The sequence below is a fragment of the Macaca thibetana genome, chromosome 16 (assembly GCF_024542745.1).
Source record: "Macaca thibetana thibetana isolate TM-01 chromosome 16, ASM2454274v1, whole genome shotgun sequence".
Taxonomy (NCBI): domain Eukaryota; kingdom Metazoa; phylum Chordata; class Mammalia; order Primates; family Cercopithecidae; genus Macaca; species Macaca thibetana.
This window is the reverse complement of record NC_065593.1, coordinates 13,568,023-13,587,081: the sequence shown is the minus strand read 5'-3', so window position 1 is coordinate 13,587,081 and position 19,059 is coordinate 13,568,023. Positions and strand designations below refer to the sequence as shown.

The following is a 19,059-nucleotide window of genomic DNA, read 5'->3' as shown; positions in this document are numbered from 1 at the left end:
TCTGCTCTCTTCCCTGCTGCCTCATGCCACAGGTGTCAATCCTGAATAAGTATTCAGAAGCTATCAGGGGGAACTTGACCAAGATCATGCGGCTTAAAATTGTGGCTCTGGTGACGATAGAAATTCATGCCCGGGATGTGTTGGAGAAGCTTTACAAGAGTGGCCTTATGGATGTCAATTCCTTTGACTGGCTCAGCCAACTTCGGTTCTACTGGGAGAAGGTGCCAGATGGGCCAACTCCCCACTCTCTTACCGTAAAATGGATCCTAATGCTTTTATTGCATCCATGTTCTGTAAATGCAAGGATATCCTAAGCCAAGCCTTAGTCCTGTCCCAGTACCCTAATCCAGTTCTTCCTCCCATCTCCTCCCCACAATCAGGAGTGGCAAGCAGTTGTCCCAGTCAGGGCTCATTATGAATGTCACTTGAACAGGACTCAGAAACACTCCAGGCAGCTGCTGCGTTGGGTTGGGGTGGACGTGCAATATGAAACCCATTTTCCATCTTGCTCATAAACCACTCCACTTTTCAACTCTAAAAGGGAACCCCCAATCCCTTCACTGCAGCCTCCCTGGCAACTCTGAGCCCCACTCTCAGTCATTGTCCCAGCTCTAACTCTCCTAAACCCACCTCTCTCTTTTTCTGCCCTGTTTTCCCCAGGATCTTGATGACTGTATGATCCGCCAGACCAACACGCAATTTCAGTATAGTTATGAGTACCTGGGTAACTCGGGCCGGCTTGTCATCACCCCCCTGACGGACAGGTCTGCCGTGTGGGATGAATGAGGTGGCTGGGGTGGGGGCAGCAGAAGCTGAGAAGCTTCCGGGAGTCTGACTCCGGTTCTGTCCTCAATTCTCAGGTGTTACATGACACTGACCACGGCATTGCACCTGCACCGAGGGGGCTCCCCAAAAGGCCCCGCAGGCACGGGCAAGACCGAGACCGTCAAAGACCTGGGCAAGGCCCTGGGCATATATGTCATTGTGGTCAACTGCTCTGAGGGCCTGGACTACAAGTCCATGGGCCGAATGTACTCAGGTCTGGCTCAGGTCAGTATCCTGCCACCCTGTGCCAGAAGCCCCTTAAATACCTTTTCGTTCCAGAAAATAAACTGAAACCCAAATCTGGTTCAGTGCTTTGTAGCTTCATGACATTGCATCATGGGTAATTCTTTTTTTTTTTTTTTTTTTTTTTGAGTGTAGTGGTGTGATCTCGGCTCACTGCAACCTTCGCCTCCCGGGTTCAAGCAATTCTCCTGCCTCAGCCTCCTGAGTAGCTGAGATTACAGGCGAATGCCACCAAACCTGGCTAATTTTTGTATTTTTAGTGGAGACGGGGTTTCACCATCTTGGCCAGGCTGGTCTCAGACTCCTGACCTCAGGTGATCCGCCTGTCTCAACCTCCCAAAGTGCTGGGATTACAGGCGTGAGCCACCGCGCCCAGCCACAACTAGGAAAGTCCCTTCCCCTTCCTGAGCTTCACGTAGCTTATTTGCAAAAATCAGAAGATTATAAAGGATTAAAGAAAATAATGCGTGTTAACTGGAGCAGAATAGACAGTGCACACAAGTTCCCTACCCTAGTCTCTTTCCAACCCACACCTTTTCTAGCATCACCCCAGACTGGCCCCATCTGATGGAAAGTTCTGGCCAGAAGCTACAACAGGGTACTCTGGTGCCCTTCTCCCTGCACTCTATTCTGGAGGCCGCCTCACCTCGTGAAACATTTTAAGGAAGGGTGTGTGAATCATGTTTTCTAGCCTTTGGGGCACCTCTCTTGCTCCCAGTGACTCTGCCTTGCACCCCGCAGACCGGAGCCTGGGGTTGCTTTGATGAGTTTAACCGCATCAACATCGAGGTGCTGTCAGTGGTGGCCCAGCAGATCCTGTCCATCCTATCTGCCCTGGCTGCTGGCCTCACCCGTTTCCATTTTGACGGCTTTGAAATAAATCTGGTGTGGTCCTGTGGGATCTTCATTACCATGAATCCTGGTAGGTGGCAGGGAGTGGATGGGGTTTCTGGGGTGGGAAGGACTGGGTATTCAGGGGAAATAACTGCATCCTCCTCTTCCCCCTTCCATGCGAACGTGTATAGCTAAATGAAGTCTGGTTAAAAATAGCAAAGGGGAGAGAAGGATAAACACACAACTTTCTGGGAGAAGGGGAAGCAATCTTACTGTTTTCCCTAAAGGGATTAATAACTTTTTTTTTTTTGAGACGGAGTCTCGCTCTTTCACCCAGGCTGGAGCTGGAGTGCAGTGGCACGATCTCAGCTCACTGCAAGCTCTGCCTCCTGGGTTCACACCATTCTCCTGCCTCAGCCTCCCGGGTAGCTGGGACTGCAGGTGCCTGCCACCGTGCCTGGCTAATTTTTTGTGTATTTTTTTTTAAGTAGAGATGGGGTTTCACTGTGTTAGCCAGGATGGTTTTGATCTCCTGACCTCGTGATCCGCCCACCTCGGTCTCCCAAAGTGCTGGGATTACAGGCGTGAGCCACCGCGTCTGGCCAGACCTCATCTTTTAAGATACTTAGTTATCTTCTCCCATTAGGCTAGCTCCCAGAGTTCTGGTCTCTCTGCCATCTCTTTTGCAGCAGGCCCTAGGGTCCCTCATTACTGTTCCCTAAGAACAACTCTGGGGGAAGGGCCTAGGACAGCACAGGGATAGGAAAGGGTTTAGGAACTGAAGGAATAAGAGGAAAAGCTGTGATTTCTATTAGGACTGATGTGAGCTATACACAGAATCTGGAGAGATGGGAAATTGCCAGCTCTGTGATTTGAGTTTGAAACAGGGCCACGCAGAAAGTAAGGAAAGGACCACAGAGAAGAGAGAAGACCAAAGCGGACTAGGAAGGGCTGGGGCTGAGATGAGAAAGGATGTGATCTTGCAGTTAGGGAGAAAGTTAGGGATGGAGTTAAGGTGGGAGAAAATGAGATTGATTGGAAAGTGGGTTTGGAGAAGCAAATCAAGATGAGGAAATATATGATTCTAAGTAAGTGGCATTGTTTTCCAGGCTATGCTGGCCGCACAGAGCTTCCTGAAAATCTTAAATCCATGTTCCGCCCAATTGCCATGGTGGTGCCTGACTCCACCCTCATTGCAGAAATCATTCTCTTTGGAGAGGGCTTTGGCAACTGCAAGGTACTCCAATAACCCCTTTTCTGCAGTGATTTTAATTCCCTTTCATAATTATTCCCTGGACAGAGGAGCTCCCCAAGGGCCTCACTATCAGCTTATCCTCTAAGGAACTTAGACTATTGTCCGTAGGATGTAGGGGGAGAAAACTTTAGGGGAGGGAAGTTTCTCCTCTGTGATACCACTAATTAACAATGGCGTGATTCACACGATTTCATCAGGAGAGTCCGTAGAGTACCTCCTAGCTGCTTCATGTCCTGGTACCTGGCTTCCTGTCTCTGACTGTCCCGAGATGAAGCAGAGGGATTTGTGGGGAGATGGACTGTTTCCTCCTCTGTTTTGGTTCCCCAGATTCTGGCCAAGAAGGTGTACACACTCTACTCACTGGCTGTGCAGCAGCTCTCCAGACAGGACCACTATGACTTTGGCCTGCGTGCCCTCACCTCCCTTCTGCGCTATGCTGGCAAGAAGCGCCGCCTACAGCCGGATCTGACTGATGAAGAGGTAGAGCAAGGACCCAGCCTTTGGACCTGACTTACACTGTCACTGGCCCTATGTCACTTCTCTCAAGTCTTTCAGACCCTTTCTTTCCCCAGATTGGGATTCCCACCTTCCCACCTGGTCCCATCCCGTGTTGCCCGCTGCTTTGCTAATGGCTAACTGGTGTATCCATTGTTCTTGGCACCTGCCCCGAAGCCCTGTGGAGGTGAAGGGCCTAGGCCCTGGCTCCTCAAGCCTGAGTCTCTGTCTTTTCCCATTCAGGTTCTGCTGCTCTCAATGAGAGACATGAACATCGCCAAGCTCACTTCAGTTGATGCACCCCTGTTCAATGCCATCGTGCAAGATCTGTTTCCCAACATTGAGCTGCCTGTCATTGACTATGGCAAGGTATTTGTTCCTTAATGCTCTCCCTGACCGGGTGCTGTGGCTCGTGCTTGTAATTACAGCACTTTGGGAGGCTGAGGTGGGCAGATTGCTTGAGTCTAGGAGTTTGAGACCAGCCTGGGCAACATGGTGAAACCCCATATCTACAAAATATACAAAAATTAGCCAGGCATGGTGGTGCGCATACTTGTAGTCCCAGCTAGTCGGGAGGCTGAGGTAAGAGGATTGCTTGAGCCCAGGAGGTTGAGGCTATAATGAGCTGAGATTGTGCCTCTGCACTCCAGCCTGAGTGACAGAGCAAGACCCTGTCTCAAAAAAACAAAACAGAAACCAAAAAAAGCACACTCTCCCTGACCACATATGTGAATAGGCATCTGGGAACAGAAAACTTGGCTTCCAGGCCTTGTTCTGCCATCTGCTAGCTATGACTCTGAGCAAGTCAGCTGACCTCTCTTTGGACTTCCTTATCTATAAAGCAATAGACTATTCAAACATTCTGCTCTCTGACCACGACTCCCTCTCCCGCTGACCTGCTCAAATGTACCTGCTCAAGTGCATCCACGCAACAACGCTCTGACTTCATCGAAACCTCTAGTCCGTTGCCTTTGCACTTTCTCTGTGCCCATCAGTCCTCCATGCCTCTACTTCTCACCTCAGCAGGGAGTTTTGAGGAGAGGTTGCTAGAAGCCACTTGGTGTCAGAGAGCAGCGGAACGGAAGAAGGAGTTTTAGAAAGCATAAGAACTTTCTTATCTGGCAGTGTGGTAGTCTAGATACCCTGAATTATCCTTTCAATAGAAACTACTAAAATGATGGATAAAATGACATCCTTTTTAATGCATTGCTAAGCTGGCAAGAAAGAAAGAATTCCAGGAGTTAAGGAGGGTGGGGAGTAAAAGCAGGAACCCTGGGAGACAGGTGAGTACCAAAGCTGGCCTTCTCCCTGAAAACTGTTGTTGATCTCAAGGCAGTGGGAATAGGAGATGAAACAGCCCAAGTCTGAAGATAGAACAGAAAATGCAGTGCTGCGTAAACCCCAGTCCACAAGGGGCAACACCCCCAGTAGATGGAAAAAAGAGAAGCCTGCGATTTAGAAGGGTATATATAGGAAAGAAACTTGCTTGTTTTGATCTCTGATGATGGAAGAAAAAGACCAAATTTCCTTTGAGATTTCCTAACCACACACCAGCTCTCACATGGTTTCCAGTCATCGTTTCTCCTACTGTGTAATCAGAGAAGAAATCTCAAGCTTAGATTTTAATATTAAGTAGTTCTAGGTTGTTAGTGCCCCCAGGTGACAGGAAGAAGCAAAAGCAAATTATTTCTGGAGGAATGAAATTTCAATTCACACTTCAAAGAATTGCCACAGGTAAAAGTCCAAGAAAATGAGCAACTCATGGTCAAAAATCACAAAACACACAAGGAAACAAGAAACCATGAATGGGAGCCAGAACAACAACAGACAGTGGAATCAGATCCATGAAAACTTACTTCAGATTTTGAAACTGATAGGGGCAAGGTGTGGTACTTCACACCTGTCATCTCAACACTTTGGAGGCTGAGACAAGAGGATCACTTTAGGCCAGGAGTTCAAGACCAGCCTGGGCAACATAGCAAGACCTTCATCTCTTAAAAAAAAAAAAAAAAATGCCAGGCCTGTGGTATGCTCCTTAGTCACAATTACTCCTTTCTCCAAAAGCTACTAGAAAATGTGCTCTACTTAAATACAGGAGCCGTGAAAGGGATGACAGGAAACAAAAGATTCGGTGCAAGGGGGAGGCTACAGTAATCCTTGGGGTGTTGGTGAATGGAGGTCATGGGATGACGGTGGTGCACTGGGCAAAGAGAGAAGCCAATCCAGATTGGAGCAAACCTGAAGGCTTTTGGAGGACTTTTAAAATTTTATTTATTTATTTATTTTTTTGAGATGGAGTTTCACTCTTGTTGCTCAGGCTGGAGTGGAACGGCACAATCTCGGCTCACCGCAACCTTCGCGCTCCAGGTTCAAGCGATTCTCCTGCCTCAGGAGTAGCTGGGATTACAGGCATGCGCCACCACACCTGGCTAATTTTGTATTTTTGGTACAGACGGGGTTTCTCCATGTTGGTCAGGCTGGTCTCAAACTCCCGACCTCAGGTGATATGCCTGCCTCAGCCTCCCAAAGTGCTGGGATTACAGGCATGAGCCACCGCACCAGGCCAGGAGGACTTTTTAAAGAAGAAATTGATACCCGATGTGAAAATTGTTTGAAAGATTTAGTCAACTGGTAGAGTTTGGAATTGAGTTAGAGATAAGCACATTAAAAACTAAGCAAATATGGGAGCAAAAAAAAAAAAAAAAAAAAGAAAAAAACACACCTAAGCAAACAGACCAGACATGGTGGCTCACATGTGTGATCCTAGCACTTTGGGAGGCGTAGGCGGGTGGATCACTTGAGGTCAGGAGTTTGAGACCAGCCTGGGCAACATGGTGAAACCCCATCTCTACAAAAAATACAAAAATGAGCCAGATATAATGGCTCGTGCCTGTAGTCTCAGCTACTTGGAGGGGGCTGAGGCAGGAGGATTGTTTGAGCCCAGGAGTTGGAGGCTGCAGTGGTTGAGATTGTGCCACTGCACTCCAGCCTGGGTGACAGAGTGAGACCTGTGTCCAAAAAAAAAAAAAACCTAAGCAAACAAACATCACAGAAATTATTAGATCCTAGGGAAAACAAAAAAGTTGCCCAAGAAAGGAAAAGTAATCATACATTGTTTTACTGATACTTCATAGTGTTTACAAGAGACCCACCTAAAGTTTAATGACAAAGGGCTGAAAGTCAAAGAACAGAAAAAGATGTTTTTTCTATTATATGATTAGCATTAGTAAATAATTAGTATTAGTAAATACTAACCAAAGAAAGCTAGGGTAGCAATATGGGACAACAGATTTTGAGCTAAAAAGCACTGCTAGAAATAGAGGACCATTTCATAATAATAAAGGATTCAACTCATCAGAAAGGTATAACAATTCTAAATTTTGGTGCACCTAATAATACAGCCTCAAAATAAGTAGAGCTAATTTTGCACAATTACAAGGAGAAATGGACAAATCTATCATAGTGGAAAGCTTGATATCTCTTAATTGATAAATCAAACAGACTAAAAATCAGGATATAGAAGATTTGAAGAACACAATCAACAATCATTATTTAATAGATATCTATACAAACTGGTCTCAATAATTGGAGAATCAGCCAGGCATAGTGGCTCATGTCTGTAGTCCCAGGACTTTGGGAGGCCAAGGTGGGAGGATTACCTGAGGTCACGACTTTGAGGCTGCAGTGAGCCGTGACTGTACCGCTGCACTCCAGCCTGGCTGACAGAGTGAGAACTCGATAAAATAAAATAAAATAAAATAAAATAAAATAAAATAAGATAAAATAATTGAAACATAACCATATTTTTCAAGCACACATAGAAAATTGTTGGACCATGTAGGAAAAGGAAAATTGATGACTATGTAAAGGCCATAAATTTGCCTCAAAAATGTCAAAGGAAGATATTCATACCACATTTTCTGATCACAATGATAACTCTACAGGCAGAGTAGACTTTATGGCAAGAAGCAATAGTAAAGGTAAAGGGTGACATTTCATAATGATAAAAGGATCAATGCACAGAAAGTTATAACAGTTCTAAATCTGTATGCACTAAATAATATAGCTACAAAATCCATAAAAGAAAATGGACAGAACCGTAGGAGAAACACATAAATCCACAGCCCTGGTGGGAGATCTTGACTTACTTCTTTCAGAAACTGATAATGCAAACAGACCAAAAAATCCATAGAGGTGCATTTGAATGCTTTTAACAGACAGCGACAAAATAGAATTTGTAAAAGCCCAAATGTTTGGAAATTTGGCAATACAATTCTAAATAACTAATGGATCAAAGAAGAAATTAGAGGTTTTTTTTTTTTTTTTTTAGATGGAGTTTTGCTCTGTTGCCCAGGCTGGAGTACAGTGGCATGATCTCAGCTCACTGCAACCTCCGCCTCCCAGGTTCAAGCGATTCTCATGCCTCAGCCTCCTGAGTAGCTGGGACTAGAGGCGCCCGCCACCACGCCCGGCTAATTTTTTGTATTTTTAGTAGAGACGGGGTTTCGTCATGTTGGCCAGGCTGGTCTCGAACTCCTGACCTCAGGTGATCTGCCCGCCTCAGCCTCCCAAAGTGTTGGGATTATAGTCCTGAGCCACCGCACCTAGCTGAGAATATTTTTTTTTTTTTTTTTGAGACGGAGTCTTGCTCTGTCACCCAGGCTGGAGTGCAGTGGCCGGATCTCAGCTCACTGCAAGCTCCGCCTCCCGGGTTTACGCCATTCTCCTGCCTCAGCCTCCCGAGTAGCTGGGACTACAGGCGCCTGCCACCTCACCCGGCTAAGTTTTTGTATTTTTAGTAGAGACGGGGTTTCACTGTGTTAGCCAGGATGGTCTTGATCTCCTGACCTCGTGATCCGCCCGTCTCGGCCTCCCAAAGTGCTGGGATTACAGGCTTGAGCCACCGCGCCCGGCCGCTGAGAATATTTTTTAACCGAATAAATAGAAAATGTGACATTAAACTTCTTTAGGACACTAAACACATGTGCACACAGAAAACATACTAATAAAACTTCTCAGATAGTGGAAGGAAGTGAAATTGGTGAGGCCTGTTAGTACAAGTAACGATCTTGCATCTATTTGAAATTATTTGGCTACATGAGCTGTGTGTTTTAAAATGGCACACTATTCTGGGGCCGATCTACTAGGTCATGGTTCTTCAAGCATTACTTTTTTTTTTTTTCCCCCGAGATGGAGTCTTGCTCTGTCGCCCAGGCTGGAGTGCAGTGGCACAGTCTCGGCTCACTGCAAGCTCCACCTCCCGGGTTCACGCCATTCTCCTGCCTCAGCCTCCCAAGTAGCTGGGACTACAGGCACCCACCACCATGCCTGGCTAATTTTTTGTATTTTTAGTAGAGACGGGGTTTCAACGTGTTAGCCAGGATGGTCTTGATCTCCTGACCTCGTGATCCGCCCGCCTCGACCTCCCAAAGTGCTAGGATTACAGGTGTGAGCCACCACGCCCAGCCCAAGCATTACTTTTTAACTTAGGTAATAATGTCTTTAACATTAATTGGGCTCTTCCACCAAACTGTGAGCTCTGCAATAGGACGAAATCTATTTTGTCCCAAGCCGTATCCCTGGCAACTGGCAAGCACAGTACTTGGCATACATTGTAGAGGCTTAATAAATATTTGCTGAATCATAAAAAGGGTGTAGAGCTACATGTAAGACATTGTGCCAATGAGGAAACTGAGGCGTGGAGAAGTAACTTACCCAGGATCACATAGCTGAGAGCTGGGGAACCAGCCTGGCCGACTCCAGAGCCCAGTCTTTCAACTCTGCAATGGGCCAGCTTCCCAGTGAGTGAACAGAGCCAGAGTGCAGAGGGCCCATTTTTAACAGTTTTGAACATATTCTCTCTGGCATTGGGGAGATTTTGAAAGCCCTTTAAAGGCCTCATCCTTTTTTCTTCTGCTTGTTGTGTTTTCCCTTCCCTCAGCTGCGGGAGACCGTTGAGCAGGAGATTCGAGACATGGGCCTGCAAAGCACGCCGTTCACTCTCACCAAGGTTTTCCAGTTGTATGAAACCAAGAACTCCCGCCACTCCACCATGATTGTGGGCTGCACGGGCAGTGGCAAGACGGCCTCATGGCGCATCCTGCAGGCCTCCCTGTCCTCTCTGTGCCGCGCTGGAGACCCTAACTTCAACATTGTTAGAGTACGGGGCTGGGACAGTGGAGTCAGTGGCAGAGACTTGAGTAGTAAAAAGACAGTGGAGGGTGGGGGCCAGGGAGAACCTTGCAAGGCCAGGAGGGCTGTACTGGGTCCACGGAGGCCTGGAGCGATGAGAGAAGGGGCAAATGCACGCACCTAAGAGGGGTCTGGAAATAAAGGGGGGTTTTTGTCTATCAGCAGCTAAAACCCCTTCTGGTGTCATTTTCAGGAGTTCCCTTTGAACCCCAAGGCATTGTCTCTAGGGGAACTGTACGGGGAATATGACCTCAGCAGCAATGAATGGACAGATGGCATCTTGTCCAGTGTCATGCGGACAGCATGTGCAGGTATCCAAAGGATCGTGGGGTGTGGAGAGCAGACGCCTGAGTCTCCTAAGGAGGCAGGGAGTCTGGGGATAGGAATTTCCAAGTTGGTGGAGAAATGCCTGGAGAATGGTGAAGTACAAGGATGCGTAGGCTTGCATCTCCGAGGAGTGTGAGCGGAGGGCGCAAGGTGAGTGGCTCCCTGGTTTCCTCATCACCCACCATCCACTCAGATGAGAAACCTGATGAGAAGTGGATCCTGTTCGACGGCCCCGTGGACACGCTGTGGATCGAGAGCATGAACTCCGTCATGGATGATAACAAGGTGTTGACCCTCATCAATGGCGAGCGCATTGCGATGCCCGAGCAGGTCAGGGATGTGGCTGACTCCCGAGGGCTTGCAGAGGCAGGCACCGGAGGGCATGGGCCGGGGCTGGGGAGGACAGCCAGGAATCTCAGAGCAGGGCAGGTTCTGCGGGAGAGAGCTGAAGGGAGGATGCCTGGATTCAGGGAAACCTGCAGCTGAAGAAAAAATGCTTTGCCTACCATGGCTGTTGAGAACAATGATAAGAAAAACACTCTGTGTCGTAAGCACTGTGTAGGCTCGGGCGGCCCTCCTCAGCTCATTCCCATGGACGCATGAGGCAGGACCCTCATTTATGCACCCAGGGGTATGAATTCATGGACTGGCAAGCACACCCTTTTCCACCCACTCCAACAATGCGAGCAAGAGAGTGAGTTTTCATAAGGACAACCTTGAATAAGCTCTAGTTTCTTTTAAAGCAAACTGGACTGGGCTGGGTAGCTCATGCCTGTAATCCAAGCACTTTGGGAGGGAGGTCAAGGTGGGCAGATCACTTGAGGTCAGGAGTTTAAGACCGGCCTGGCCAACAGGGTGAAACCCCGTCTCTACTAAAAAATATAAAAGTTAGCTGGGTGTGGTGTTGTGCACCTTTAGTCCCAGGTACTCTGGAGACCGAGGTGGGAGGATTGCTTGAACCTGAGAGGCAGAGGTTGCAGTGAGCCAAGATCATGCCACTGCACTCCAGCTTGGGTGACAGAGCAAGACTCTGTCTCAAAAAAAAAAAAAAAAAAAAAAAAAAAAAAAGCAAATCGTTTTTGAACTTGTAGCATCCGAGTTCTGGGTATTTTATTATTCCTGAAGGTGGGGGATGCAGAGAGAGATGAAGTTCTGACAAGCGTATGTCCTTAGGTGTCTCTTCTGTTCGAAGTGGAGAACCTGGCAGTGGCCTCTCCAGCCACCGTATCCCGCTGCGGGATGGTCTACACTGACTATGCTGACCTGGGCTGGAAGCCCTATGTTCAGTCGTGGCTGGAGAAGAGGCCAAAGGTATGAAGGGAACTAAGGAGAGGGAAAGTAACCAGTGTGGCTCCAGGACACCAGGGTGAATGAAGACTCCCTTCTTATTCAACTCCAGGCTGAGGTGGAGCCCCTTCAACGCATGTTCGAAAAGTTCATCAACAAGATGCTGGCCTTTAAGAAGGACAACTGCAAGGAGCTGGTGCCCCTGCCCGAGTACAGTGGTATCATCTCCCTCTGCAAGCTGTACTCGGCCCTGGCCACGCCAGAGAATGGGGTAAGGGGAGGACACAGACCACGGGCAGGGGTAGGGAGGGCTCACAGTCTCACCAGGACAACTTCTGGGAAACGGTGTGTCTGAGACAGGTTGAACGCCAGGCTTGAGTGGAGCAGAGACTCCAGGGGGAGGCCTCAATGACCATGGAGGCAGTGAGGGGTGTGTGTGTGCATGTGTGTGTGCACATCTGTGTGTGTGCACATGTGTGTCTGCATATGTGTGTGTGCACATGTGTGTTGAGCTGAAAGGTCCGACTAGGGGTTCTGAGTTGAATATGTACACAATGGGGTCTCGCTATAATTTCCCACCCATGCTTTGGGAGCTGAAAATAGCTCATTCTGCTCCTGACTTCTCCAGCCCTTCAAAATATAAATATAAGTTTTGGCGTAGATGAGGCCCTGGGACACCATTTCTCCTTGAAGACGCTTTCAGACTATTCTGATGAGAGGACTTTGTAAACATTTCAGATTAATTGATATTTAAGAAAAATTGTGCTCAGTTTAGAAGGACCAAAATTTGATATCTTCTGTTGAGCTTTAATCACTGCCTATAAATGGTTTGTATTGTTTTTAAAGATGTTGCCAGGTAATTAAACTATTAATACGTCATCAACAACAATTAAGATCTATAGGAACATATGTCATTCCTTGTACAGTTAATGTAAATTAAAAATATGTAGATGGGGCCAGGTACGGTGGTTCATGTCTGTAATCTCAGCACTTTGGGAGGCCGAGGTGGGTGGATCATGGAAGGTCAGGAATTCGAGACCAGCCTGGCCCACATGGTGAAACCCTATCTCTACTAAAAATACAAACTTAACCGGGTGTGGTGGCACACACCTGTAGTCCCAGCTACTTGGGAGGCTGAGGCAGGACAATCGCTTGAACCCAGGAGGCGGAGGCTGCAGTGAGCCGAGACTGCACCACTGCACTCCAGCCTGGGCAAGGCAGAGCAAGACTCCATCTCAAAAAAACAAAAACAAAACCAAAAAACTGTAGATGGACTTGCCAGGTACCGTGTGGGCAGAGGGCAGTTACGAGTATCAATGGCACACAGGTGCCAAGAAGGACGGGCTGGGTAGGGGAGGCTTCCTGGGTGAGCAGAGGGCAAGAGTGGCCTCTGCAGAAGTGCAGACACACAGGGGTCAGGCCTGGCGGGGTGGGCCTAGCTAGTGGTCTGTAGCCGGATATGGTGGGTGGTGTTTGTGTGCAGATGCTCTTCAGTGTGGCAGAGACCCTGAGGAGAGGGCTGGACCATGAGGATGGTGAGATGTGTTGTATGCTGAGAGGAGCCGGAAGCGCAGACTAAGGATTCTGGACTGAAAATGGCAGACAACTGATTTTTTTTTTTTTTTTTTGAGACGGAGTCTCGCTCTGTCGCCCAGGCTAGAGTGCAGTGGCGCGATCTCGGCTCACTGCAAGCTCCGCCTCCCGGGTTCACACCATTCTCCTGCCTTGGCCTCCCGAGTAGCTGGGACTACAGGCACCCGCCACCACGCTCGGCTAATTTTTTGTATGTTTAGTAGAGGCGGGGTTTCACCGTGTTAGCCAGGATGGTCTCGATCTCCTGACCTTGTGATCCGCCCGCCTCGGCCTCCCAAAGTGCTGGGATTACAGGCGTGAGTCACCGCGCCCGGCCAGGATTACTCTCTAAGCCCAAGATCAGTATCCTGGATTGGAGGGCACCAAGTGTAGCACGTTATCTGTGGTCCCAGGTGTCTTACGTCACAACCCATCCTCAAGCGCCCTCTGCCCATGGGCCTGTGTCTGCTTTGCATAGTAGGCCAGGGATGGTTTGAAGGATGCCAGGTTTGAAGGATGCCAGGTTGGTCATGGTCTCCAAGAGGCCCGACAGAGTCGGGATGGCCCCATGTGCTCCATGCGCCCAATCAGAAGAAAGACACCTGTCACGTGCCCCCTGGGCAGTGGGTTGAGAGCACGGGCTCTGAATATGCTCCTTCCATTATCAAGTTGGTACATTTTACATTTTATCTTTTTGGAGATAGGGTCTCACTCTGCTGCCCAAGCCAAGTGCTGTGGTGTGATCTCGGCTCACTGCAGCCTCAACTTACTGGGCTCAAACAATTCTCCTGTCTCCCGAGTAGCTGGGACCGCAGGCGTGCACCATCACACCCAGCTAATTTTTGATTATTTCTAGAGACGGGGTCTCACTGTGTTGCCCAGGCTGGTCTCAAACTCCTGGACTCAAGTAATCCTCCTGCCTCGGCCTCCCAAAGTGCTAGGACTACAGGCACAAGCTACCGCACCAGGCCACGTTTTATATTTTAATTTTTAATTACACAGATAATTGTTGAATCAAGTTCCCTTTCTGAAAATAATAATTTTTCATATAAAACTAAAGTCCTTTTTGTTCCTCTCTCTCCTCCCAGTCCTGATCTGCTCCTTACTGCACACAAGTAACTACCGTAGTATGTTTGTGTATGTCATTCCAGACCTCTTTTTTAATTTTTTTTTTTTTTTTTTTTTTTTTTTTTTTTTAGAGACAGGGTCTTGCTCTGTTACCAAGGCTGGAATGGCATGATCAGGGCTCACTGCAGCCTCAACATCCTGGGCTCAAGTGATCCTCCCACCTCAGTCCCCTGAGTAGCTGAGGTTACAGATGCACACCATCATGCCTGGCTGTTTTGTTTTTTTTTTTTTTGGTTGAGACAAGTTTCACTATGTTGTTCAGGCTGGTCTCGCACTCCTGGCCTCAAGCAATAATCCCACCTCAGCTTCCCAAGGTGCTGGGATTATAGGCATGAGCCACCACCGTATCTGGCCTAGGCCTTTTTAAAGGTACGCCTTTACATATAACCCCATGGATATCCATAGAAAATGTTTTTTTTTCTTTTTTTTGGAGACGGAGTTTCACTCTTGCTGCCCGGGCTAGAGCGCAGTGGTGCCATTTTGGCTCACTGCAACCTCCACCTCCTGGGTTCAAGCGATTCTCCCACCTCAGCCTCCTGAGTAGCTGGGATTAACAGGGGCCACCACGCCCAGCTAATTTTTGTATCTTTAGTAGAGACGGGGTTTCACCATGTTGGCCAGGCTGGTCTCGAACTCCTGACCTCAGGTGATCCACCCAGCTCTGCTTCCCTAAGTGCTGGAATTACAAGCATGAGCCACTGTACCTGACCGAAAATGTGGTATTTTTTTTTAACTATATCATGCTATATACTGCAACATGTCCGTTAAATTAACAATATGTTTTCGAGTTCTGTATGACTACATGTAGATTCATTTCATTGCTTTAACTGCTATATACTATTCCATGGTAGAACACTACATGTTATTTTTCCACTGCTCTACTGGTGAACGTTTAGGTCATCTCCAGTGTTTTGCAATCACAAACAAGTCACCATGAATGTTCCTGAACCTGTCTCCTGAGCACCCATGGGTGCTTTTCCAGGGCAGGCCTGTTGTGGCCGGATGATGGCTGCGTCTTTATGAGTTAGCAGTGAGGAAGCTCAGGGCAACTGCTGAGCTGTAAGAAATTTCAGGTTTGTCTCAGTCTTTCAGCAGGTTGTAGATAAACACGCACATTTGGAAAACCGTGCGATTTTCCAGATAGAGCCAGGAAGGGAGGAAGACCCAGCCTTTCCACCTTCCAGTGTCATGAGTCTGCCAGATGGACCCCTGGCCTCTTACAGGCGGGTTATTTCCTCTTCTCATCCTCCACCCAGGTGAACTCAGCTGACGGCGAGAACTGTGTCACCATGGTAGAGATGACATTTGTGTTCAGCATGATCTGGTCTGTGTGTGCCTCTGTGGATGAAGAGGGCCGCAAGAAGATTGACAGCTACCTCCGAGAGATCGAGGGCTCCTTTCCCAATAAGGTTGGGCACACACCCAGCTGTCCTATTCGCCCTGTTTTTCCAGAACCCATTGGCATCCCCAATCTCGGGCTCTGCTTTGCTCTCTCTCTCTCTCTTTCTTCCACCCGGTGGTCTGGGGCCCGTTCTCTGGGCTGGAGAAGGCTCAAGGAAGGCTTTGGTAACCTGACCTACATGCCCTCCTTAGGACACGGTGTATGAGTATTTTGTGGACCCCAAAATGCGGAGTTGGACGTCATTTGAGGACAAGCTCCCTAAGAGTTGGCGCTACCCTCCAAAGTGAGAGCTGGGCCTGAGTGTGAGGAGGGCATGGGCCAGTGGTAGCTGGGGGATGTGGCAAGAGAGATGGGGCCTAGAAGCAAAAATGAGCGATAGGAAGGAGAAGGCGGGTTCCAGGGAAGGGCTGCCTCCTGAGGAGAGGAAGCGGGACCTAGAAGACTTGGGACGGGGTCTTTGAGGGGAGTGCATGATCCCCAGGCCCCACAGGAGGGCAGGGTGGTGATGAGACAGTGGTGACGTGGAGGGAAAGGAAGTGGGAGTTGGAAAGGAGTGGGCGGGTGGCCCTTGAGAGCCGGTCCCTGCTCTTCCCTAGCGCCCCCTTCTATAAGATCATGGTGCCCACCGTCGACACTGTGCGCTACAACTACCTGGTGAGCACCTTGGTGGCCAACCAGAATCCCGTTCTGCTGGTGGGTCCCGTGGGGACTGGGAAGACCTCCATCGCCCAGAGCGTTCTGCAGTCCCTGCCCTCCAGCCAGTGGTCGGTGCTCGTTGTCAACATGTCCGCACAGGTGTGTCGGGGACCCAGGAGCCAGGCTGCCGGCTCCCCTGGGATCCAAGTGCCTGCTTGACCCTCCTCTCTAAGCCCATATTTCTCTCAGGAGACCCACACATTCATTCGGTACCTTTTCACCAGACCACATCCAATAATGTGCAGAGCATCATTGAGAGCAGGGTTGAGAAGCGAACCAAGGGTGTCTACGTGCCATTCGGGGGCAAAAGCATGATCACCTTTATGGATGACCTAAATATGCCCGCTAAGGACATGTTTGGGTCCCAGCCACCTCTGGAGCTGATCCGCCTCTGGATTGACTATGGCTTTTGGTATGACCGTTCGAAGCAGACCATCAAGTACATTCGAGTAAGCCTCCCGAGAGTCTGTTCTTCCGGCCTCTGCTCCCTTCTGGGATAGGCTCAGTCCCCACCCCACTGGGGCCCCAGGCTATGGTCCTGTCATCCTGGATTCCTTCCCACACAGGAGCGTCCTGTCTCCATGACAGCAGTTCTTGGCTCCTCACTCATGAGCCAGGCGTCCTCCCTCAGTCCTGCCTCCTTTGTGGGATTCTGAGCATACTGTTTCCTTCCTTCCTTCCTTCCTTCCTTCCTTCCTTCCTTCCTTCCTTCCTTCCTTCCTTCCTTCTTCCTTCCTTCCTTCCTCCTTCCTCCTTCCTTCCTTCCTTCCTCCTTCCTTCCTTCCTTCCTTCCTTCCTTCCTTCCTTCCTTCCTTCCTTCCTTCCTTCCTTCCTTCCTTTCTTTCTTTCTTTCTTTCTTTCTTTCTTTCTTTCTTTCTTTCTTTCTTTCTTTCTTTTTTTCTTTTTCTTTTCTTTTTTTTTTAGACAGTGTCTTGCTCTGTTGCCAAGGCTGGAGTGACAGGTTAATTTTATGATTTTTAGTGGACACAAGGTCTCCATGTGTTGCCCAGGCTGGTCTTAAACTCCTGGGCTCAAGAGATCCTCCTACCTTGGCCTCCCAAAGTGTTGGCATTACAGGCCTGAGCCACTGCACCTGGCTGCTTCTCTTTAATCAGTGGCCATTGCGGCCTGGCTTCTGGGGTTGTGTGTGTGTATATCTGGCACTCTGGGCCAAAAACTCGGCTAGTGATATATTCACATGTGTTTGAGAGAGAACACACACACCACGTGTATAGATATGTACAATTTTAAAAGAAGAAAAAGAGAAAGTCTAGAAGACACAAATGTTTTTTTACTTACCTGTATTTTCTCATTTGGGTACATAGATTATAAGGATGAAATACAGACCAATGCATTCCTGGTTCTAAAACAAGTTTCCCATGTCCCTTTCTTCTCTTCCCCTCCCCCTGCTCTGCCGCTCCATGTTCCTCTCTACCCGCTGTGTCCCGCTTCCTCTTCCCCTTCGTCCCTCCTCGCACTGTTTTCCTCCCACTCCTTTTCACCCGGCCTGTGTCGCTGCCTCTCTTGCCCGCTCCCCTCCTGCCTCTCTGCCCGCCTTGTCGCCGCTGTCTAGGAAATGTTCCTGATGGCTGCCATGGGCCCCCCTGGGGGTGGACGGACTGTCATCTCCCCAAGGCTACAGAGTCGCTTCAACATTATCAACATGACCTTCCCCACAGTGAGGACCTCATGGGGGCTGCAGGACGAGGGGAGGGTAGGAGGTGAAATGTCTCTGTCCCAGAGAAGCAGGGGCCAGATCCCAGGGGGCCGAGGCACCCCAAGCAGAGCTCCACACAGGAAGCTGGGATGATCCATAGGACCTGTGCCGGCTCCTGAGCTAGGAGAGCTACGGGATGGAAGCGCACCTTCCTGACTGTGGACAAGGAAGCCTTGTAGTCCTGGTGGGCAGAGAACACGGTGAAGCCCAAGTAGACTAAGGAAGGTAGATCCTACAAAGCCCGCAGCAGTGTCAGGATTAGAGCCAGGCCAGTGAGTCACTCATCTCAGTGCAGAATTTAAGGGGGCACCCAAAGACTCTGCAATCAAGAGAAATAACATGTTCACACTTCCTTTTTTTTTTTTTTTTTGAGACAGGGTCTCACTCTGTCGCACCCCAGGCTGGAGTGCAGTGGCATGATCTCAGCTCACTGCGGCCTCCACTTCCCAGGTTCAAGTGATTCTCCTGCCTCAGCCTCCAGAGTAGCTGGGACTGCAGGCGCCCGCCACCACGCCCGGCTAATTCTTGTATTTTCAGTAGAGACAGAGTTTCATCATGTTGCCCAGTCTGGTCTCAAACTCCTAGACTCGAGAGATCCGCCCACCTTAGCCTCCCACCACACTTGGCCTCACATTTTTTTTTCCCTGTCTGGAACATTTTATTGATCCTATGGAGTGGGAAGGAGAACTGGAGAAGTATGTGGGGCCAAGGGATCCCAGGGGAACAGGGAAGGTATGGAGGCTTGGCCACTAGTACTGGTGAATCTGTAGTAATGCAATATTTTTTTAAAATTAAAATTAATGCCAATAATTTATGATGACCAAAATACCACCATTTTGAATAAATACAAAATCAGTAGAGTGCAGTGCTGAGCCATATTGGAGCCTAAGGGGAAACGAGAAATCAGTAATCCACATCTGGTCTCTATTTTAAACGTTAGTGTTTGTTCATCGTGAATATTTTGCATTCATTTTTGTTTTTAAATACTGTGTTGGCCAGGCACGGTGGCTCCCAGCTGTAATCCCAGTACTTTGGGAGGCTGAGGCAGGTGGATCACTTGAGCCCAGGAGTTTGATATCAGCCTGA

The 19,059-nt window shown here is 48.8% G+C and overlaps 1 protein-coding gene across 4 annotated transcripts in view; it reads left to right on the top strand.

The window, feature by feature from the left end:
• The window catches only part of DNAH2 (dynein axonemal heavy chain 2), a 122,338-nt gene that overhangs the window by 63,475 nt on the left and 39,804 nt on the right, over nucleotides 1–19,059 (top strand). For all 4 annotated transcript variants that reach the window (XM_050765148.1, XM_050765147.1, XM_050765149.1 and 1 more), the window contains 17 exons: nucleotides 33–221; nucleotides 661–764; nucleotides 861–1,050; nucleotides 1,810–1,990; nucleotides 3,012–3,139; nucleotides 3,485–3,637; nucleotides 3,896–4,021; nucleotides 9,594–9,812; nucleotides 10,038–10,155; nucleotides 10,365–10,501; nucleotides 11,345–11,482; nucleotides 11,571–11,729; nucleotides 15,415–15,567; nucleotides 15,752–15,843; nucleotides 16,157–16,355; nucleotides 16,481–16,705; nucleotides 17,830–17,934. In XM_050765148.1, coding sequence (XP_050621105.1) covers nucleotides 33–221; nucleotides 661–764; nucleotides 861–1,050; nucleotides 1,810–1,990; nucleotides 3,012–3,139; nucleotides 3,485–3,637; nucleotides 3,896–4,021; nucleotides 9,594–9,812; nucleotides 10,038–10,155; nucleotides 10,365–10,501; nucleotides 11,345–11,482; nucleotides 11,571–11,729; nucleotides 15,415–15,567; nucleotides 15,752–15,843; nucleotides 16,157–16,355; nucleotides 16,481–16,705; nucleotides 17,830–17,934 — 2,616 coding nt within the window. The remainder of the gene's footprint in view (nucleotides 1–32; nucleotides 222–660; nucleotides 765–860; nucleotides 1,051–1,809; nucleotides 1,991–3,011; nucleotides 3,140–3,484; nucleotides 3,638–3,895; nucleotides 4,022–9,593; nucleotides 9,813–10,037; nucleotides 10,156–10,364; nucleotides 10,502–11,344; nucleotides 11,483–11,570; nucleotides 11,730–15,414; nucleotides 15,568–15,751; nucleotides 15,844–16,156; nucleotides 16,356–16,480; nucleotides 16,706–17,829; nucleotides 17,935–19,059) is intronic.